This window comes from Ranitomeya imitator, chromosome 1, assembly GCF_032444005.1.
Source record: "Ranitomeya imitator isolate aRanImi1 chromosome 1, aRanImi1.pri, whole genome shotgun sequence".
In the NCBI taxonomy this organism is placed as follows: Eukaryota; Metazoa; Chordata; class Amphibia; order Anura; family Dendrobatidae; genus Ranitomeya; species Ranitomeya imitator.
In genome coordinates, this window is record NC_091282.1 from 558,265,384 (window position 1) to 558,287,500 (window position 22,117).

The 22,117-nt window shown below is 47.9% G+C and overlaps 1 protein-coding gene across 1 annotated transcript in view; it reads left to right on the forward strand.

Annotated features, from left to right (window-relative positions):
• Positions 1 to 455: 455 nt before the first annotated feature.
• The window catches only part of KCNN1 (potassium calcium-activated channel subfamily N member 1), a 200,418-nt gene continuing 178,756 nt past the window's right edge, over positions 456 to 22,117 (forward strand). The window contains exon 1 of the mRNA XM_069767772.1: positions 456 to 717. Coding sequence (XP_069623873.1) covers positions 688 to 717 — 30 coding nt within the window. The 5' untranslated portion in view covers positions 456 to 687. The remainder of the gene's footprint in view (positions 718 to 22,117) is intronic.

Sequence of the window (22,117 nt, forward strand, 5' to 3'; positions counted from 1 at the left end):
CTGCACCTTCCTATCTTTGCAGGCACCATACAGCATCCAGTCTGAAGTACAGTATATGTTGTAGACTTGAGCATCGCTGCCGATAACACCCATCCATCCATGCCAGCCTTCCTGCAGGAGCTAGATGGTGTCTGCACCCACCACTGTGACCAGCTGTGTCTTATCTACGCCTTTCTCGGTTGCCATTTGCCCCAGTATACCGCCGTCTATTAGCATGGAGGGCTGCAGGTCTCTGCATACTGGGGGATTTCACATCGCAGCACCGTGCTGTATACCTGCAGTATCTCATCTGCAGGACTAGGGGGTGTCTCCCAAACCTCACATGATACCCAAGTAGCAGACCGTAGCCAGCCTTACCCCTCCCCACCTATGCCAGGCAGGCACGGCATGTCTGCAGCCAGGTCGCCCCCCAGCTGCAGGCTATAGAGACCCCCTGAAGGCTCTGTCAGCTGAGTTACCCGCTGGAGTTGCGGGGGAGGGAGGGCTGGAGAGAAGAGACATTGCAGCATTGACCAATCTACAGGACCAGGGTGGGCTCCTCGGCTGCGGCAGTGCGGCGGAGCCACGGAAACAACTTCTGCCCTGATTTCCGAGCCACAGTCCAAGCAAAATGAGGCAGCAGAAGAAGTGACTGCGATCCCATCACCATCCCATGTCCTGGTCCTGCTATGCCAGAGAATTAACCCTATGTGGCTTGGTTTCCAGTTCGCAGCATGGGTAAGTGTGCTGATAACAGGGCATCGGAATGCAAGGGGGTTCTTGTCTATTATTGATGTGGCCCCTACGTTATGTGCCCCAGGTACTGGATGTGCCCCAGGTACTGGATGTGCCCCAGGTACTGGATGTGCCCCAGGTACTGGATGTGTCCCAGGTACTGGATGTGCCCCAGGTACTGGATGTGCCCCAGGTATTGGATGTGTCCCAGGCACTGGATGTGCCCCAGGTACTGGATGTGCCCCAGGTACTGGATGTGCCCCAGGTATTGGATGTGTCCCAGGTACTGGATGTGCCCCAGGTATTGGATGTGTCCCAGGTACTGGATGTGCCCCAGGTACTGGATGTGCCCCAGGTACTGGATGTGCCCCAGGTATTGGATGTGTCCCAGGTACTGGATGTGCCCCAGGTACTGGATGTGCCCCAGGTACTGGATGTGCCCCAGGTATTGGATGTGTCCCAGGTACTGGATGTGCCCCAGGTACTGGATGTGCCCCAGGTACTGGATGTGCTCCAGGTATTGGATGTGTCCCAGGTACTGGATGTGCCCCAGGTATTGGATGTGTCCCAGGTACTGGATGTGCCCCAGGTACTGGATGTGCCCCAGGTACTGGATGTGCCCCAGGTATTGGATGTGTCCCAGGTACTGGATGTGCCCCAGGTACTGGATGTGCCCCAGGTACTGGATGTGCCCCAGGTATTGGATGTGTCCCAGGTACTGGATGTGCCCCAGGTACTGGATGTGCCCCAGGTACTGGATGTGCTCCAGGTATTGGATGTGCCCCAGGTACTGGATGTGCTCCAGGTATTGGATGTGTCCCAGGTACTGGATGTGCCCCAGGTACTGGATGTGCCCCAGGTATTGGATGTGCCCCAGGTACTGGATGTGCCCCAGGCAGGCTCGGACTGGCCCACCGGGGTACCGGAGGATCCCCTAGTCAGGTACTGGATGTGTCCCTGGGCTGCCTGCTGCAGCCCAGGTACTAGATGTGCCCCTGGGCTTCCTGCTGCAGCCCAGGTACTAGATGTGCCCCTGGGCTTCCTGCTGCAGCCCAGGTACTGGATGTGTCCCTGTGCTTCCTGCTCCAGCCAAGTACTGGATGTGTCCCTGGGCTTCCTGCTGCAGCCCAGGTTCTGGATGTGCCCCTGCTTCCTGCTGCAGCCAGATACTGGATGTGCCCCTGGGCTGCGTGCTGCAGCCAGGTACTGGATGTGTCCCTGGGCTTTCTGCTCCTGCCAGGTACTGGATGTGCCCCTGGGCTTCCTGCTGCAGCCAGGTACTGGATGTGTCCCTGGGCTGGCTGCTGCAGCCAGATGCTGGATGTGTCCCTGGGCTGGCTGCTGCAGCCAGGTGCTGCATGTGTCCCTGGGCTTCCTGCTGCAGCCAGGTGCTGGATGTGTCCCTGGGCTTCCTGCTCCTGCCAGGTACTGGATGTGCTCCTGGGCTTCCTGCTGCAGCCCAGGTACTGGATGTGTCCCTGAGCTGCCTGCTGCAGCCCAAGTGCTGAATGTGTCCCTGGGCTTCCTGCTGCAGCCCAGGTACTGGATGTGCCCCAGTAACTAGATGTGCCCCAGGTACTGGATGTGCCCCAGGTACTGGATGTGCCCCTGGGCTTCCTGCTGCAGCCCAGGTACTGAATGTGTCCCTGGGCTGCCTGCTGCAGCCAGGTGCTGGATGTGTCCCTGGGCTGCCTGCTGCAGCCCAAATGCTGAATGTGTCCCTGGCTTCCTGCTGCAGCCCAGGTACTAGATGTGCCCCTGGGCTTCCTGCTGCAGCCCAGGTACTAGATGTGCCCCTGGGCTTCCTGCTGCAGCCCAGGTACTGGATGTGTCCCTGTGCTTCCTGCTCCAGCCAAGTACTGGATGTGTCCCTGGGCTTCCTGCTGCAGCCCAGGTTCTGGATGTGCCCCTGCTTCCTGCTGCAGCCAGATACTGGATGTGCCCCTGGGCTGCGTGCTGCAGCCAGGTACTGGATGTGTCCCTGGGCTTCCTGCTCCTGCCAGGTACTGGATGTGCCCCTGGGCTTCCTGCTGCAGCCAGGTACTGGATGTGTCCCTGGGCTGGCTGCTGCAGCCAGATGCTGGATGTGTCCCTGGGCTGGCTGCTGCAGCCAGGTGCTGGATGTGTCCCTGGGCTTCCTGCTGCAGCCAGGTGCTGGATGTGTCCCTGGGCTTCCTGCTCCTGCCAGGTACTGGATGTGCTCCTGGGCTTCCTGCTGCAGCCCAGGTACTGGATGTGTCCCTGAGCTGCCTGCTGCAGCCCAAGTGCTGAATGTGTCCCTGGGCTTCCTGCTGCAGCCCAGGTACTGGATGTGCCCCAGTAACTAGATGTGCCCCAGGTACTGGATGTGCCCCAGGTACTGGATGTGCCCCTGGGCTTCCTGCTGCAGCCCAGGTACTGAATGTGTCCCTGGGCTGCCTGCTGCAGCCAGGTGCTGGATGTGTCCCTGGGCTGCCTGCTGCAGCCCAAGTGCTGAATGTGTCCCTGGGCTTCCTGCTGCAGCCCAGGTACTGGATGTGCCCCAGGTACTAGATGTGCCCCTGGGCTTCCTGCTGCAGCCCAGGTACTGGATGTGTCCCTGTGCTTCCTGCTCCAGCCAAGTACTGGATGTGTCCATGTGCTTCCTGATGCAGCCCAGGTTCTGGATGTGCCCCTGCTTCCTGCTGCAGCCAGATACTGGATGTGCCCCTGGGCTTCCTGCTGCAGCCAGGTACTGGATGTGCCCCTGGGCTTCCTGCTGCAGCCCAGGTTCTGGATGTGTCCCTGGGCTGGCTGCTGCAGCCAGGTGCTGGATGTGTCCCTGAGCTTCCTGCTGCAGCCAGGTACTGGATGTGTCCCTGGGCTTCCTGCTCCAGCCAGGTACTGGATGTGCCCCTGTGCCTCCTGCTGCAGCCAGGTACTGGATGTGTCCCTGGGCTGCCTGCTGCAGCCCAAGTGCTGAATGTGTCCCTGGGCTTCCTGCTGCAGCCCAGGTACTGGATGTGCCCCAGGTACTAGATGTGCCCCTGGGCTTCCTGCTGCAGCCCAGGTACTGGATGTGTCCCTGTGCTTCCTGCTCCAGCCAAGTACTGGATGTGTCCATGTGCTTCCTGCTGCAGCCAGGTGCTGGATGTGTCCCTGGGCTTCCTGCTGCAGCCCAGGTTCTGGATGTGCCCCTGCTTCCTGCTGCAGCCAGATACTGGATGTGCCCCTGGGCTTCCTGCTGCAGCCAGGTACTGGATGTGCCCCTGGGCTGCGTGCTGCAGCCAGGTACTGGATGTGTCTCTGGGCTTCCTGCTGCAGCCAGGTGCTGGATGTGTCCCTGGGCTGGCTGCTGCAGCCAGGTGCTGGATGTGTCCCTGGGCTTCGTGCTGCAGCCAGGTGCTGGATGTGTTCCTGGGCTTCTTGCTCCTGCCAGGTACTGGATGTGTCCCTGGGCTTCCTGCTGCAGCCCAGGTTCTGGATGTGTCCCTGGGCTGGCTGCTGCAGCCAGGTGCTGGATGTGTCCCTGGGCTTCCTGCTGCAGCTAGGTACTGGATGTGTCCCTGGGCTTCCTGCTCCAGCCAGGTACTGGATGTGTTCCTGGGCTTCCTGCTGCAGCCAGGTGCTGGATGTGTTCCTGGGCTTCTTGCTCCTGCCAGGTACTGGATGTGCCCCTGGGCTTCCTGCTGCAGCCCAGGTTCTGGATGTGTCCCTGGGCTGGCTGCTGCAGCCAGGTGCTGGATGTGTCCCTGGGCTTCCTGCTGCAGCTAGGTACTGGATGTGTCCCTGGGCTGCCTGCTGCAGCCAGGTACTGGATGTGTCCCTGGGCTTCCTGCTCCAGCCAGGTACTGGATGTGTTCCTGGGCTTCCTGCTGCAGCCCAGGTACTGGATGTGTCCCTGTGCTTCCTGCTGCAGCCAGGTACTGGATGTGTTCCTGGGCTTCCTGCTGCAGCCAGGTACTGGATGTGTCCCTGGGCTTCCTGCTGCAGCCAGGTACTGGATGTGTCCCTGGGCTTCCTGCTGCAGCCAGGTACTGGATATGTCCCTGGGCTTCCTGCTGCAGCCAGGTACTGGATGTGTCCCTGAGCTTCCTGCTGCAGCCAGGTACTGGATGTGTCCCTGGGCTTCCTGCTGCAGCCAGGTGCTGGATGTGTCCCTGGGCTCGCTGCTGCAGCCAGGTACTGGATGTGTCCCTGGGCTTCCTGCTGCAGCCAGGTACTGGATGTGCCCCTGGGCTTCCTTCTGCAGCTAGGTACTGGATGTGTCCCTGGGCTTCCTGTTGCAGCCAGGTACTGGATATGTCCCTGGGCTTCCTGCTGCAGCTAGGTACTGGATGTGTCCCTGGGCTTCCTGCTGCAGCCAGGTGCTGGATGTGTCCCTTGGCTGGCTGCTGCAGCCAGGTACTGGATGTGTCCCTGGGCTTCCTGCTGCAGCTAGGTACTGGATGTGTCCCTGGGCTTCCTGCTGCAGCCAGGTACTGGGTATGTCCCTGGGCTTCCTGCTGCAGCTAGGTACTGGATGTGTCCCTGGGCTTCCTGCTGCAGCCAGGTACTGGATATGTCCCTGGGCTTCCTGCTGCAGCCAGGTACTGGATGTGCCCCTGTGCTTCCTGCTGCAGCCAGGTACTGGATGTGTCCCTGGGCTTCCTGCTGCAGCCAGGTACTGGATGTGTCCCTGAGCTTCCTGCTGCAGCCAGGTACTGGATGTGTCCCTGGGCTTACTGCTGCAGCCAGGTACTGGATGTGCCCCTGGGCTGCCTGCTGTAGCCAGGTACTGAATGTGCCCCTGGGATGCCTGCTGCAGCCAGGTACTGGATGTGTCCCTGGGCTTCCTGCTGCAGCCAGGTACTGGATGTGCCCCTGTGCTTCCCGCTGCAGCCAGGTACTGGATGTGCCCCTGGGCTTCCTGCTGCAGCCAGGTACTGGATGTGTCCCTGGGCTTCCTGTTGCAGCCAGGTGCTGGATGTGTCCCTGGGCTTCCTGCTGCAGCCAGGTACTGGATGTGTCCCTTGGATGCCTGCTGCAGCCAGGTACTGGATGTGCCCCTGGGCTTCCTGCTGCAGCCAAGTACTGGATGTGTCCCTGGGCTTCCTGCTCCAGCCAAGTACTGGATATGCCCCTGGGCTTCCTGCTGCAGCCAAGTACTGGATGTGTCCCTGGGCTTCCTGCTGCAGCCAGGTACTGGATGTGTCCCTGGGCTTCCTGCTGCAGCCAGGTGCTGGATATGTCCCTGGGCTTCCTGCTGCAACCAAGTACTGGATGTGTCCCTGGGCTTCCTGCTGCAGCCAGGTACTGGATGTGCCCCTGGGCTTCCTGCTGCAGCCAGGTACTGGATGTGTCCCTGGGATGCCTGCTGCAGCCAGGTACTGGATATGTCCCTGGGCTTCCTGCTGCAGCTAGGTACTGGATGTGTCCCTGGGCTTCCTGCTGCAGCCAGGTACTGGATATGTCCCTGGGCTTCCTGCTGTAGCCAGGTACTGGATGTGTCCCTGGGCTTCCTGCTGCAGCTAGGTACTGGATGTGTCCCTGGGCTTCCTGCTGCAGCTAGGTACTGGATATGTCCCTGGGCTTCCTGCTGTAGCCAGGTACTGGATATGTCCCTGGGATGCCTGCTGCAGCCAGGTACTGGATGTGTCCCTGGGATGCCTGCTGCAGCCAGGTACTGGATATGTCCCTGGGCTTCCTGCTGCAGCCAGGTACTGGATGTGTCCCTGGGCTTCCTGCTGCAGCTAGGTACTGGATGTGTCCCTGGGCTTCCTGCTGCAGCCAGGTACTGGATATGTCCCTGGGCTTCCTGCTGTAGCCAGGTACTGGATATGTCCCTGGGATGCCTGCTGCAGCCAGGTACTGGATGCGTCCCTGGGCTGCCTGCTGCTTTGTGCATGAGGAAGACCCTTAATTAGGAAAAGCATGAAAGTCAGTGCAGATGCAAGTAAGGAAATGTTCCTGAGTGGCATATTGTGAAGTGGAGTGTGAGAGGCAGAGTACTGCTGTTTGCTGGAATACAGTATATACCATGAACATGATGCCATTTCTGTGTCTGCATCATAGTAGACCTCAGCCTGAGTCAGACATCACTGTGTGCTAATGCAGGTAATGCAGTGCAGGAATGGTGCATTTGCCTGCTTGATCCCTTGTCATTCTCTTTGATGCGGTTGCCTATGTCCGGAGTTCCTATGCTCATGTCTATCTCTATGGCTGTAAGATATGCTGGGCATGTAGTAAAACTGCATGTTATTCATGGCCTCAGACTCATGACTCATGATCATGACTTTTGTGTGTGGCCAATAGTGGGTTTACAAGTGCCACAACTGCAGGGCTTCCATGTGTTCCTGCACTCCCTAGGGCTTCATGAGTTGATCACCCTTCCTTCATTACCTGGAAGACATGAAGTCACTCTTCTGTAATCAAGAAGCATTTTAATGGTATTTTGTGCCATCAGCGTCTTCCCAACTTCTAGTTCATTGTGGTATCTCAGGTATACTGTCTGTTATCCTAACAGTGTTCTCCCATCCATTCTCAGGTGCTGCTCCCCTCTGCTTTGAAACCATTCACTTAATATTGAATATTCATCTACTGAGTTTTTATACTAATGGATTGACCAGTGTTAGTTTCTTCCAACCTGTCCTGACCCTTTTTTTCCTTCTCCCTTGAGTGTTGAAGTCTGTTTTATCCTATCTTGTGCCAATCTTTTGCCTGTTCTTATGCTAGGTCTGAGACATTTCATAGGATCCTATTTGGCAGATACTTTTGTGTCTACAGCATCGTATTGTACTGAAATGATGTCAATATCCATTGGTGTTTTTTCTTTAATCTACTGTGTCTTTTAGTGTGCTACATAAGGAGACTAGAGAGAGGCTTTGATAAAATTTATCTGGTGAAGGCAACATTGTATTATATGGAAAAGTAAGGCATGCCTAACCTCAGAGTGAATGTTTGGTGAGATCATACCAAAAGCAACTGCATCAGCAACCACTACGAGGAAGAGAAGCCATCATCATGAAGCGTATCATGTAAACCACAATATGACAACCTGATAGAATTATGACAGAGCACTACATACTCACTTTTTCATCAGTATTGCTTTAGAGATATAGTAAAGAATAAAAACTTTAGTGCAAAAATCAAACCAAAAAATAATTGTGGGCAACTGATACAGATAATAATAATAATCTTTTTTTTTATATAGCGCTAACATATTCCGCAGCGCTTTACAGTTTGCACACATTATTATCACTGTCCCGATGGGGATCACAATCTAAATTCCCTATCAGTATGTCTTTGGAATGTGGGAGGAACCCGGAGTGCCCGGAGGAAACCCACGCAAACACGGGGAGAACATACAAACTCTTTGCAGATGTTGTCCTTGATGGGGTAAGAAACGCAATGAAATTTCACAATTCAGACATCAATTTTGAACTCTGAGGTCTTCCAAAAGATACTTTAGACAAAATATGTTTTCCAATTTGTTATTGTGAAGCTCTGAGGTTGTGAACTGTAATAATCACCTAGGCAGGTTAATAATGTAACTATTTTTATTCTTTAATTCCTCGGCCTTACAGCAATTCCGGGTAGATAGTCACAATGCAATGTCCCCAGTCTACAAGATCACATCCTGGGGTGAATAGTGCCCCGTTCCAGAAGATACCCACAGTCTCCCAACTTTTGGTTGGCCAACAGCTTTTGTATCTCCAACTGGTATAGTCTGTAGTCACAGTCCATTCTCCTCCAGAAGGCAGATATAATGACCGTAGCACATGTATCCCACTCAAACCAACAACAACAGCCCTTAAGACAGTTCCTCACATCCAGACTATGGATATTACTACCATAACACATGTACAGTGGGTACGGAAAGTGTTCAGACCCCTTTAAATCTTTCACTCTTTGTTTCATTGCAGCCATTTGGTAAATTCAAAGTTCATTTGTTTTCTCAATGTACACTCTGCACCTCATCTTGACTGGAAAAAAACCATAAATTTATACATTTTTGCAAATTTATTGAAAAAGAAAAACTCAAATATTACATGGTCATAATTATTCAGACCCTTTGTTCAGTAGAAGCACCCTTTCGAGCTAGTACAGCCATGAGTCTTCTTGGGAATGATGCAACAAGTTTTTCACACCAGGATTTGGGTATTCCCTGCCATTCTTCCTTGCAGGTCCTCTCCAGTTCCATCAAGTTGGATGGTGAACATTGGTGGACAGCTATTTTCAGGTCTCTTCAGAGATGCTCAATTGGGTTTGGGTCAGGGCCCTGGCTGGGCCAGTGAAGGACAGTCACAGAGTTGTTCTGAAGCCACTCCTTTGTTATTTAAGCTGTGTGCTTAGGGTCATTATCTTTTTGGAAGGTGAACTTTTGGCCAAGTCTGAGGTCCAGAGCACTCTGGAAGAGGTTTTCATCCAGGTTATATCTGTACTTGGCCGCATTCATGTTTCCTTCAATGACAACCAGTTGTCCTGCCCCTGCAGCTGAAAAATACCCCCATAGCATGATGCTGCCACCACCATGTTTCACTGTTTGGATTGTATTGGGCAGGTGATGAGCAGTGCCTGGTTGTCTCCACACATACCGCTTAGAATTATCACCAAAAAGGCATATCTTCGTCTCATCAGAGCAGAAAAAATCTTATTTCTCATAGTCTGGAAGTCCTTCATGTGTTTTTTAGCAATTGTATGTGGGCTTTCATGTGTCTTGCACTGAAGAAAGGCTTCCGTCAGGCCACTCTGCCATAAAGGCCCGACTGGTGGAGGGCTACAGTGATAGACGACTTTGTGGGACTTTCTCCCATCTCCCTACTGCATCACTGGAGCTCAGCCACAGTAGTTCTTCTTTACCTCTCACCAAGGCTCTTCTCCCACAATTGCTCAGTTTGGCTGGATGCCTAGGTCTAAGAAGACTTTTAGTGGTCCCAAACTTCTTCCATTTAAGGATTATAGAGGCCAGTGTTCTCTTAGGAACCTTGAGTACTACAGAAATTCAGTTGTAAACTTGGCCAGATCTGTGCCTTGCCACAATTCTGTCTCTGAGCTCCTTGGCCAGTTCCTTTGACCTCATGATCCTCATTTGGTATGACATGCACTGTGAGTTGTGAGATCTTATATAGACAGGTGTGTGCTTTTCCAAATCAAGTCCTATCAGTTTAATTAAACACAGCTGGACTCCAATGAAGGAGTAGAACCATCTCAAGGAGGATCACAATGAAATGGATAGCATGTGACTTAAATATGAGTGTCTGAATAAAGGATCTGAATATGTATGTCCATATGATATTTCAGTTTTTCTTTTTTAATGAATATGCAAAAATGTCTACATTTCTGTTTTTTTTTTCAGTCAAGATGGGGTGCAGAGTGTCGATTAATGAGAAAAAATGAACTTTTTTGAAGTTACCAAATGGCTGCAATGGTCTGAATACTTTACATACCCACTGTATCTCACTCCAGCCAGCAACTACAGTCCTTAAGATAGTTTCTCACATCCAGATGAATATAAAGACTGTAGCACATGTGCCCGGCTCTAGTCGACAACAACATATAATACAGTTCCAACCGGGTTTCTCCAAACATCTTTGTGGGTTCAGTGATGGGCAGAGGTCAGACCTGTATTACATCAGATAAAGTCATGGTTCTTTGGGTTGTTCCTGAAGAGGCCCTCTGCATAGGGAGCCAGAGACTTTATACCCATTCAGGACATTCCTCCACAGGATTGGGGGAAGTTGTGGGTACTTGATCCTTCATTGTTCGATTGTTCTATTTACCTGCATATTCGTCCTGGTTGGGTAGATTAGTAAACTGCAGTGGGTTGATGCAATACTTGCTCAGCAGTCATTTACAAATTAACAATCAACAAGAGTCAACGTACAGTCATATAAAATAATGGCTCAATTGAGGTCTTTGAGACAGGAACAAGAGTAATGGAATAATTTTTTTACCTGTTTACCAATCTTGTTTCTAGCCTTACGTATACAAAAGATCCAACCTGCACTTCTGCTTAAGGTACCTTCACACATAACGATATCGTTAACGATATCGTTGCAACGTCACGCTTTTTGTGACGTAGCAACGATCCCGCTAACGATCTCGTTATGTGTGACAGCGACCAACGATCAGGCCCCTGCTGGGAGATCGTTGGTCATTGGGGAATGATCAGGACCTTTATTTGGTCGCTGATCACCCGCTGTCATTGCTGGATCGGCGTGTGTGACGCCGATCCAGCGATGTGTTCACTTGTAACCAGGGTAAATATCGGGTTACTAAGCGCAGGGCCACGCTTAGTAACCCGATATTTACCCTTGTTACCATTGTAAAAGTTAAAAAAAAAAAAAACAGTACATACTCACACTCCAATGTCTGTCACGTCCCCCGGCATCAGCTTCCCTGCACTGACTGTCAGCGCCGGCCGTAAAGCAGAGCACAGCGGTGACGTCACAGTCAGTGCGGGAAGCTAACGGCGGGGGACGTGACAGACATCGGAATGTGAGTATGTAGTGTTTTTTTTTTTTTTACTTTTACAATGGTAACCAGGGTAAATATCGGGTTACTTAGCGCGGCCCTGCACTTAGTAACCCGATGTTTACCCTGGTTACCCGGAGACCTTGGCATCGTTGAAGACAGTTTTTCCCCGGATCGTTGGTCACTGGAGAGAGCTGTCTGTGTGACAGCTCCCCAGCGACCACACAACGACTTACCAACGATCACGGCCAGGTCGTATCGCTGGTCGTGATCGTTGGTAAGTCGTTTAGTGTAACGGTACCTTTACTGTCACTGAATGGAAACACTAATTCCTGAGGTTGAACTGATGAGCAAGTAAATCTCTAATAAAACACAACAATAAGATCGACATTACCGGTGCTGAGTGCTGGAAAACGTCTGCATCCCTTAAAGCTGTTGATTCCGCTCTACGTGCATTGGTCCAATAGTCTTTAGAACGAGGCCAGCTCCTCACAGTTATAATAATTACTAATTAAAAAATGGCCATATTCCAGATATACAACCAAAAATCCAATAATGTTGAAACTTGGTCAAATATGTTAAAATGGAAAAGTGAAAACACTATCAACAAAGTCATAACTGACAGCATGTTGTTTTTATTTATCAAGAACATTTTTCTTGCCTTTCTACTTTAACACATGTGCAGTATATCCAAATCTATTCAATATAATGATTTGGAAAATATGTACCACTTGGATTTCAAATATATACATTTTAATTACCTAGCTGAAGTGTGTCCTAATTAGTATTCTACATTATATGGCTAAAAATAAGTGGCTGCAAACAGAACACCTATAATTGCTTGATACATATCTCAATCCAAAAGCAAGGTCCTTAGTTTAGAGACCTCCTTTTGTTAGGTTAACAATGACTTGCATGCATTCAATCTCATGATCATAAATGATGTCAGCTAAAAAGGTTGTCCTTACTATTGGCTACCCCAAAGGTAGCTAGCCAAGTTCTTTCACCTCAGAAAATGATTTTCTTTTATGGCCTAGAGGCACAGTCATTGCAAAATAACAATCATTTGTTTTCACAATGGTTGAAGAACACATCTTCCTACATTGCCATTATATATAGCATTTCAGTTTCAATTCACTAAACCTAAGGGACTCAAACAAAATCACCAAGCTTTATAGCCAACACTACACATTCAGCCTGCAAATGTTATTGTGGCATCTTGACTGCCAGCTGGTGATTCATTATTGCAGAGTATGTGCTTCTACCATGCCTTCTCAACCATGACAACCCAGCTGCACAGCCATATCAACTCAATCATTGACAAACAGTTCTAATACTGATTTTGATTTAGAGGCAATACCAAATATTGCAGCCAAGGACTGGAAATTTTTCCATGCTATCGTTTTATGACGTTTTGATGACATTTTTTTTCTAGAACATTCAACTTTATAATTATTATTTCATGATAATCACACTAAATATTTCTAATGTTATCATTTATTGAAATATTAGACAAATAGGGAACCAAATAGGCAAAGAACACACTAGACACCCTTATAAACAAGTAAAATATAAATTTGTTAGAAACTTTGTGAACTAATCACACTAATTTTGAGAGTGCTAAAAGCCGCTAAATACTTATACTTTGATTTTGATGTTGCTGTATACATAGATATGCAAGTGAAATGTATGTTCAGTAAATGCACTCAATACTTGGTCTTTTGCATCAATTACTGCATCAATGCGGCATGGCATAGAGGCAATCAGCCTGTGGCACTGCTGAGGTGTTATGGAAGCCCAAGTGGCTTTGATAGCAGCCTTCAGCTTATCTGCATTGTTGAGTCTGGTGTTTCTCATCTTCCTCTTCACAATACCCCATCGATTCTCTATGGGGTTAAGGTCAGGTGAGTTTGCTGGCCAATCAAGCACAGTCATACTGTTGTTTTTAAACCAGGTATTGGTACTTTTGACAGTGTGGACAGGTGCCAAGTCCTGCTGGAGAATTAAATTTCCATCCCCAAAAAGCTTGTCAGTAGAGGGAAGCATGAAGCGCTCTAAAATTTCCTGGTAGACGGCTGCACTACCTTTGGTCTTGATAAAACACAGTGGACCTACACCAGCAGATGACATGTCTCTCCAAACCATCACTGATTGTGGAAACTTCACACTAGACCTCAAGTAGCTTGGTTTGTGTGCCTCTCCACTCTTCCTCCAGATTCTGGGACCTTGATTTCCAAATGAAAAAAAACAAAATTTACTTTCATCTGAAAACAACACCTTGGACCACTGAGCAACAGTCCAGTTCTTTTTCTTTTTGGCCCAGGTAAGACGCTTCTGACATTGTATAAACCTAGGGTGGGAAATGCAGCAGCTACCAGTAAATGTCAAAAGTAAAAATAGATACCAATAAAAGTAAAATTAATTGAGACATCAGTAGGTTAAGTGTTTTTGAATATTGATATTGAATCAAGAGCCCCATATAATGCTCCATAAGTTTATGATGGGCCCCATAAGATGCTCCATATTAAAATATGCCCCATATAATCCTGCATAAAGGTTATTAATAGCTCCATAAAATGCTCCATAGACACATTTGCCCCATATAGTGCTGCACAAACATTGATTATAGCCCCATAAGATGCTCCATACAGACACTTGCCCCATACAGTGCTGCACAAATGTTGATTATGGCCCCATAAGATGCTCAATACAGATACTTGCCCTATACAATGCTCCACAAACATTAATTATGGCCCCATAAAGATATTTGCCCCATAGAGTGCTGCACAAACATTAATTATGGCCCCATAAGATACTCCATATAGACACTTGCCCCATATAATGCTGCACAAACGTTAATTATGGCCCCATAAGATACTCCATATAGACACTTGCACCATACAGTGCTTCACAAACGTTAATTATGGCCCCATAAGATGCTCCATATAGACACTTGCCCCATACAGTGCTGCACAAACGTTGATTATGGCCGCATAAGATGCTCCATACAGACACTTGCCCCATACAATGCTCCACAAACGTTAATTATGGCCCCATAAAGATATTTGCCCCATACAGTGCTGAACAAACGTTAATTATGGCCCCATAAGATACTCCATATAGACACTTGCCCCATACAGTGCTGCACAAACGTTATTTATGGCCCCATAAGATGCTCCATATAGACACTTGCCCCATACAGTGCTGCACTGCACAAACGTTGATTATGGCCCCATACAGACACTTGCCCCATTTGCTGTTGCTGCGATAAAAAAAATCACATACTCACCTGTCCGTCGCTCAGGCCCCCGGCACTTGCTATATTCACCTTTCCTCGTATCGGCGCCGCTCCGCCTTCAGCATCTTCTGCACTGACTTTCAGGCAGAGGGCACGCACTAACCACGTCACCGCACCCTCTGACCTGAGCGTCACTGCAGAAGACGCTGATGATGGAGCGGAACCGGAAAGAGGAAAGGTGGATATCGCACAGCACTCCCCCACCCCATTATACTCACCTGCTCCTGGCACAGTCCCTGCAGGTCCCTGGTTCCCCGGAGCCGCAGCTTCTTCCTGTATTGAACGGTCACCGCTGCCGCTCATTACAGTAAGGAATATGCGGCTCCACCCCTATGGGGGGTACAGGAAGAAGCTCTGCAGTCTCTGCATCTGCATCGGGGCCCAGAGATGAATGGGGGCCCCAGCAGGGTGGCTAATAATGAGGGCCAGATTGTCCTCATTTGCGGTGGGCAGGGAGAGATCTGTCCTGCTTCCTGCTCGTGCTTCCTGTCTCACACAGCAGTCAGCAGTGCAGCTGGATGATGTCATCATTCAGCACCGCAGCTGTGCCAGAGAGAAGAAGCTGCTGGCGATGATGATGCTGTGGGAGAGCATGTGGAGAGGTGAGAGGTGCTGTGTATGTGTGTACGTACATGTGTATGTGTGTAGGGATGAGTGGTGGTGTGTGTGCGTGCGTGTGTAGGTGGAGGAGAGGGCAATGATTGGGGTGATGGGGAGAATGCAATGATGGGGATGAGGAAGAGGGCAATGATGGGGGTGGTGGAGGAGAAAGCAATGATGGAGGTGGTGGAAAGGACAATGATGGGGTGGTGGTAAGGGCAATAATGGGGTGGTGGGGGTGGAGGAATTTATAGAGGTGATGAAATGGGCAATGATGGTGGTTGTGGGGGAGAAGGCAGTGATGGAGGTGGTGGAAATCACAATGATGGTGGTTGAAAGGGCAATAATGGGGTGGTGGGAAGGAGGAAATTATGGAGGCGGTGCAAAGGGCAATGATGGGGTGGTGGGGGAGGAGGAAATAATGGAGGTGGTGGAATAGGTAATAATGGGGTGGTGGGGGAGAAAGCAATTATAGAGGTGGTGGAAAGGGCAATGATGATGATGGTGGGGGAGAAGGCAATGATGGAGGTGGTGAAGAGGGCAATGATGGGGGTGGGGGAGAAGACAATAATGGGATGCAGGGGAGGAGGACAATGAGGGGTGTGGGGATTGGGGTGGGATGAAGGGGGATTTATAATGGATTTAGGAACAGGGAGAAGTGGAGGAAGACATTATTATTGCTTATTATGTTTAACACAGTCCTTTAGTACAGGGGTCCCCAACTCCAGTCCTCAAGGCCCACCAACATGTCATGTTTTCAGGATTTCCTTAGTCTTGCCCAGGTAATAATTGCATCACCTGTGCAATGCAAAGGAAATCCTGAAAACATGACCTGTTGGTGGGCCTTGAGGACTGGAGTTGGGGACCCCTGCTTTAGTATATAGTGTACTCACTTATTATACATAGCACAGACCCTTATTATATAGTGTACTCTCTTATGTATCGCACAGTCCCTTAGTATATAATGTACTCACTTATTATGTGAAGCGCCATCCCTCAGTATATATTGAAGTCACTTTTTATGTATAGCACAGTCCCTTAGTATATAGTATACTCACTTATGTATAGCACAGTCCCTTAGTATATAGTGTACTCACTTATTATGTCTAACACAGTTTCTTAGTATATAGCGTACTCACTGATTATGTATACCACCATCCTTAGTTACATAGTTTCCTCTTTTGTTATGTATTATGTACCTTCCTCTCTAGTTATATGTGATGCTGTCCCTTATTATATAGCTTCCTCTGCTGTTATGTAAAGTGCTGTCTCTTACATAGTGTAGTGTTATTTTTGTTATTCACAGCCCCCTCTTTTATTACATAGTCCCCTCTATTGTTAGATATAAAATTACTGCTGATGGAGAAGCTGACCAGATGACCAGTCCATCAGCTCCTCCATTAGAAAACAAGCTTTTCCATGCTCCATCAGCCACCATTGCATTATACAGCTAAGGCTACGTTCACACTAGCGTTCGGCTAGTGTGCGTCGCGCTAGCGTCGGGCGACGCAGCGGCGACGCACGCGTCATGCGCCCCTATGTTTAACATGGGGGACGCATGCGTTTTTGCTTGTTGCGTTTTCCGACACGTGCGTCTTTTTTGACGCTAGCGTCGGACCAAGAAAACGCAACAAGTTGCATTTTTCTTGCGTCCGATTTTCGTCAAAAAACGACGCACGCGTCGAAAAACGCAGCGTTTTTGCGTGCGTTTGCACGCGTTTTTCGGTGCGTTGTGCGTCGCGTCGCCGACGCAGCGGCGCACAACGCTAATGTGAACGTAGCCTAACAAGACGGAGGGGTATGTAATAAAAAACAGGGCTCTATATAATCCAATATGTAAGGGACGGTGCTCTATATATATACAGTGGGGCAAAAAAGTATTTAGTCAGTCAGCAATAGTGCAAGTTCCACCACTTAAAAAGATGAGAGGTGTCTGTAATTTACATCATAGGTAGACCTCAACTATGGGAGACAAACTGAGAAAAAAAAATCCAGAAAATCACATTGTCTGTTTTTTTAACATTTTATTTGCATATTATGGTGGAAAATAAGTATTTGGTCAGAAACAAAATTTCATCTCAATACTTTGTAATATATCTTTTGTTGGCAATGACAGAGGTCAAACGTTTTCTGTAAGTCTTCACAAGGTTGCCACACACTGTTGTTGGTATGTTGGCCCATTCCTCCATGCAGATCTCCTCTAGAGCAGTGATGTTTTTGGCTTTTCGCTTGACAACACGGACTTTCAACTCCCTCCAAAGGTTTTCTATAGGGTTGAGATCTGGAGACTGGCTAGGCCACTCCAGGTCCTTGAAATGCTTCTTACGAAGCCACTCCTTCGTTGCCCTGGCGGTGTGCTTTGGATCATTGTCATGTTGAAAGACCCAGCCATGTTTCATCTTCAATGCCCTTGCTGATTGAAGGAGGTTTGCACTCAAAATCTCACGATACATGGCCCCATTCATTCTTTCATATACCCGGATCAGTCGTCCTGGCCCCTTTGCAGAGAAACAGCCCCAAAGCATGATGTTTCCACCACCATGCTTTACAGTAGGTATGGTGTTTGATGGATGCAACTCAGTATTCTTTTTCCTCCAAACACGACAAGTTGTGTTTCTACCAAACAGTTCCAGTTTGGTTTTATCAGACCATAGGACATTCTCCCAAAACTCCTCTGGATCATCCAAATGCTCTCTAGCAAACTTCAGACGGGCCCGGACATGTACTGGCTTAAGCAGTGGGACACGTCTGGCACTGCAGGATCTGAGTCCATGGTGGCGTAGTGTGTTACTTATGGTAGGCCTTGTTACATTGGTCCCAGCTCTCTGCAGTTCATTCACTAGGTCCTCCCGCGTGGTTCTGGGATTTTTGCTCACCGTTCTTGTGATCATTCTGACCCCACGGGGTGGGATTTTGCGTGGAGCCCCAGATCGAGGGAGATTATCAGTGGTCTTGTATGTCTTCCATTTTCTAATTATTGCTCCCACTGTTGATTTCTTCACTCCAAGCTGGTTGGCTATTGCAGATTCAGTCTTCCCAGCCTGGTGCAGGGCTACAATTTTGTTTCTGGTGTCCTTTGACAGCTCTTTGGTCTTCACCATAGTGGAGTTTGGAGTCAGACTGTTTGAGGGTGTGCACAGGTGTCTTTTTATACTGATAACAAGTTTAAACAGGTGCCATTACTACAGGTAATGAGTGGAGGAAAGAGGAGACTCTTAAAGAAGAAGTTACAGGTCTGTGAGAGCCAGAAATCTTGATTGTTTGTTTCTGACCAAATACTTATTTTCCACCATAATATGCAAATAAAATGTTAAAAAAACAGACAATGTGATTTTCTGGATTTTTTTTTCTCAGTTTGTCTCCCATAGTTGAGGTCTACCTATGATGTAAATTACAGACGCCTTTCATCTTTTTAAGTGGTGGAACTTGCACTATTGCTGACTGACTAAATACTTTTTTGCCCCACTGTATATATATATATATATATATTAATTATATTATATCTCTTAATTTTATATATATATATATATACAGCTCTGGCAAAAATTAAGAGACCACCACATCAAAACCCTGTCATGGGCAGCCCAATCTCCAGACCTGAACCCCATTGAAAACCTATGGAATGTAACAAAGAGGATGATGGATAGTCACAAGCCATCAAACAAAGAACTGCTTAAATGTTTGCACCAGAACCAGTGTGAAAGACTGGTTGAAAGCATGCCAAGACGCATGAAAGCTGTGATTAAAAATCATGGTTATTCCACAAAATATTGATTTCTGAACTCTTCCTGAGTTAAAACATTAGTATTGTTGTTTCAAAATGATTATGAACTTGTTTTCTTTGTATTATCTGAGGTCTGAAAGCACTGGTTATTTTATTTTGTTTTAAATTTTGATCATTTTTCTTTGTCAGAAAAAAATACAAAATGTATTGCTTGGAAATTCAGAGACCTGTTTTCCGCAGTTTATAGAATAAAAGAACAATTTACATTTTACTCAAAAATATACCTATAAAGAGAAAAATCAGACAAACTGAACGTTTTGAGGTCTCTTAATTTTTTCCGGAGCTGTATACACTCCCTGACAGAAGTTAAGACGCTTATCCATGTTATGTAAATAAAAGCTTATAACCTGATGTTAAATTCATCAATTGGTTGTATGAATTATTCTTTTGAAAGCTGAAACCCTCTGAAATGTGGTTTAGGTTAAGAAAATAAATTGGCATCAATGCAGAAATATTGATCAGTTAATGGACAAAGAATGGTCAGATTTTGGCAAGACAAAAGTTTTGTCACCTGGTCATATAATCCACCTAATCCTAGTTTACATCCTCACCTGTGCTCAGTAAATGATCGGTTAATTACTGTGTGTGTATAAAAAGAAACCCAGCACCCCAGACCTTCACTTAAGCTGCAACTTGAGCTCCGACAATATGCCAAAAATCCACCCTGCGACCGAAGCCTGGATTATCAAAAGGCTGAAGACCAGATCCACTGCAGAGGTGGCTGGCACCTTTAATGTGTCTCAGCATTAAGAACAAAGAATTAAAAAAAGATTTGAAGAGACTGGAGATGTGTTTGGCAAGCCTGGGTCTGGCAGACCCCGCAAGACAACTGCTCAGGAGGAACGATTGTTGGTTAGAAAATCCAAAGCAAGCCCCTCTTCCACTGCAGCAGAGCTCTAACAGGCCTGGTCACCTCAAGTCCCTGTGTCAACTAGAACAGTTTGTAGGCTTTTGTCTCGAAATGGCCTCCATGGTTGAATCAGTGCCCAGAAGCCAGCACTAAACAAAAGGCAAATAAAAAACCATGTTGCATTTGCAAAGTCCCACAGCCTGCTAAACAGATGGACGCTGGAAAAGTGGCGGCAGGTGGATTTCTCTGATGAATCTTCAGTAGAATTACACCACAGCCGCCGCAAATACTGCAGGAGACCTACTGGAGCTCGTATAGATCCAAAATACACCCAGAAAACAGTTAAATTTGGTGGTGGAAAGATCGTGGTCTGGGGTTACATTCAGTATGGGGATGTGCAAAACATTTGCAAGGTGGAAGGCAATATCAATAGCCTAAAATATCAAGAAGTATTAGCTACCTCTTATATTCCAAATCATAAAAGGGAAAATCAACAACAAGAGAAGCAATAGTGTGTGATAATAACGCCATACATATACCCTCTGGCTCAAGACAGAATCAGCTGTGGAGGATATCCACTAATAAAACATAACCTTTAATGATAAATACTAAAATATGCACACCCAACAGGACACAAACAAAAAAAAAAAATAAAGTGCTCAGGTGAACCAGTGCTCAATATAAAATATAATGGTTTGATCTCACCCAAGCTGCCGGACACTGTATACTTCTGCACGACACAGTAGAGATCCAGGTTTGTGAAAGGAGGTAGTGCCCGTTGGCACTTACTTCCATGTGACTCCCCTGATGATTCTCCATGACCGGAGTTGAAACGCGTAGGGAGGAGGAAACTATATTTCAAGAGGATCTGGGACTCTGCCTTCAGGGCCGGACTGGCCATTGGGCAATTCTGGCAAATGCCAGAAGGGCCTGTCTGCTCATGGGCTGCCTTGTCTGCTATTTTGTTAGCAGAATCAGTGTTCTCAAGACTCCCATACTGTTAACAGTTGTGATGGAGCACAAAGTCGCTGACTCCGTCACGTACCCCATCAAGCCACAGGTATCATTAGAAATATTGGTCTTCTAAATCTTGCTCTCCTCCATCCACGATAATGTTAATAATATATCCCCATCTGTTGCTTGGAAATGGGACAACATGGGCCTGTGTGATTGCAAATGCCAGGGCTGAATTTTAGTCCCAGTCCGTACCTGTCTGCCTTCATATACATTGGGTGTGCTGGTCCCCTATAATGAGGTCCATTTGGGGCCTGTCCTTGTCAGGACAGGAGTTACACAGGGGCTACAGGGTAGACATGTGAATTTCAGCCCTGCCTTCTTTCACAAACCTGGATCTCTACTGTGTCGTGCGGAAGTATACAGTGTCCGGCAGCTTGGGTGATATCAAACCATTATATTTTATATTGAGCACTGGTTCACCTGAGCACTTTACATTTTCTTTTTGTTTGTGTCCTGTTGGGTGTGCATATTTTAGTATTTATCATTAAAGGTTATGTTTTATTAGTGGAAATCATAAAAGGGGTCAAATTCTGCAGCAGGATGTTGCTCCATCTCATACATCCATCTGTACAACAAAGTTCCTCCAGGCAAAAAAGATCAAGGTGCTCAAGGACTGGCCAGCCCAGTCCCCAGACATGAACATCACTGAGCATGTTTGGGGTAGGATGAAAGAGGAAGCTTGGAAGACAAAACCAAAGAATCTAGATGAACTCTGGGAGGCATATAAGACTGCATTCTTTGCTATTCCTGATGACTTCATTAATAAATTGTATGAATCATTGTTGAATCACATGGATGCAGTCCTTCAAGCTCATGGAAGTCACACAAAATATTAAATATGACTCTAATAGCACCACAACTTCATTCACCAATGTTATGCAACCTATATTTGTATTTTAAAGGGAACCTGTCACCCCGTTTTTTGAGATTGAGATATAAATACTGTTAAATAGGGCCTGCGCTGCGCGTTACTATAGTGTATGTAGTGTACCCTGATTCCCCACCTACGCTGCGCAATACATTACCAAAGTCGCCGTTTTCGCCTGTCAATTTGGCTGGTCAGGTCGGGTGGGCGTGTTCACAGCGCTGTTTCTTCCTCAGCTTTACGTTGGTGGCGTAGTGGTGTCCGCACGTTGAGGTGACATCCACTGTGGGCACGTGAACAAGGTGCGCGCGATCTGCGCTATCACCCCCTGTCATCGGTGGGGGCGGCCATCTTCCTGGGGCCGCGCGTGTAGTATTTATATCTCAATCTCAAAAAACGGGGTGACAGGTTCCCTTTAAGTTACGGTAATTATTTGTTTGAATATCACATTACTTTCTGTGGGCGACACAACTTTTGTCTTGCCAAAATCTGACCATTCTGTGTCCATTAACTGATCAATATTTCTGCATTGATGTCAATTAATTTTTTTAACCTTAACCACATTTCGGAGGGTTT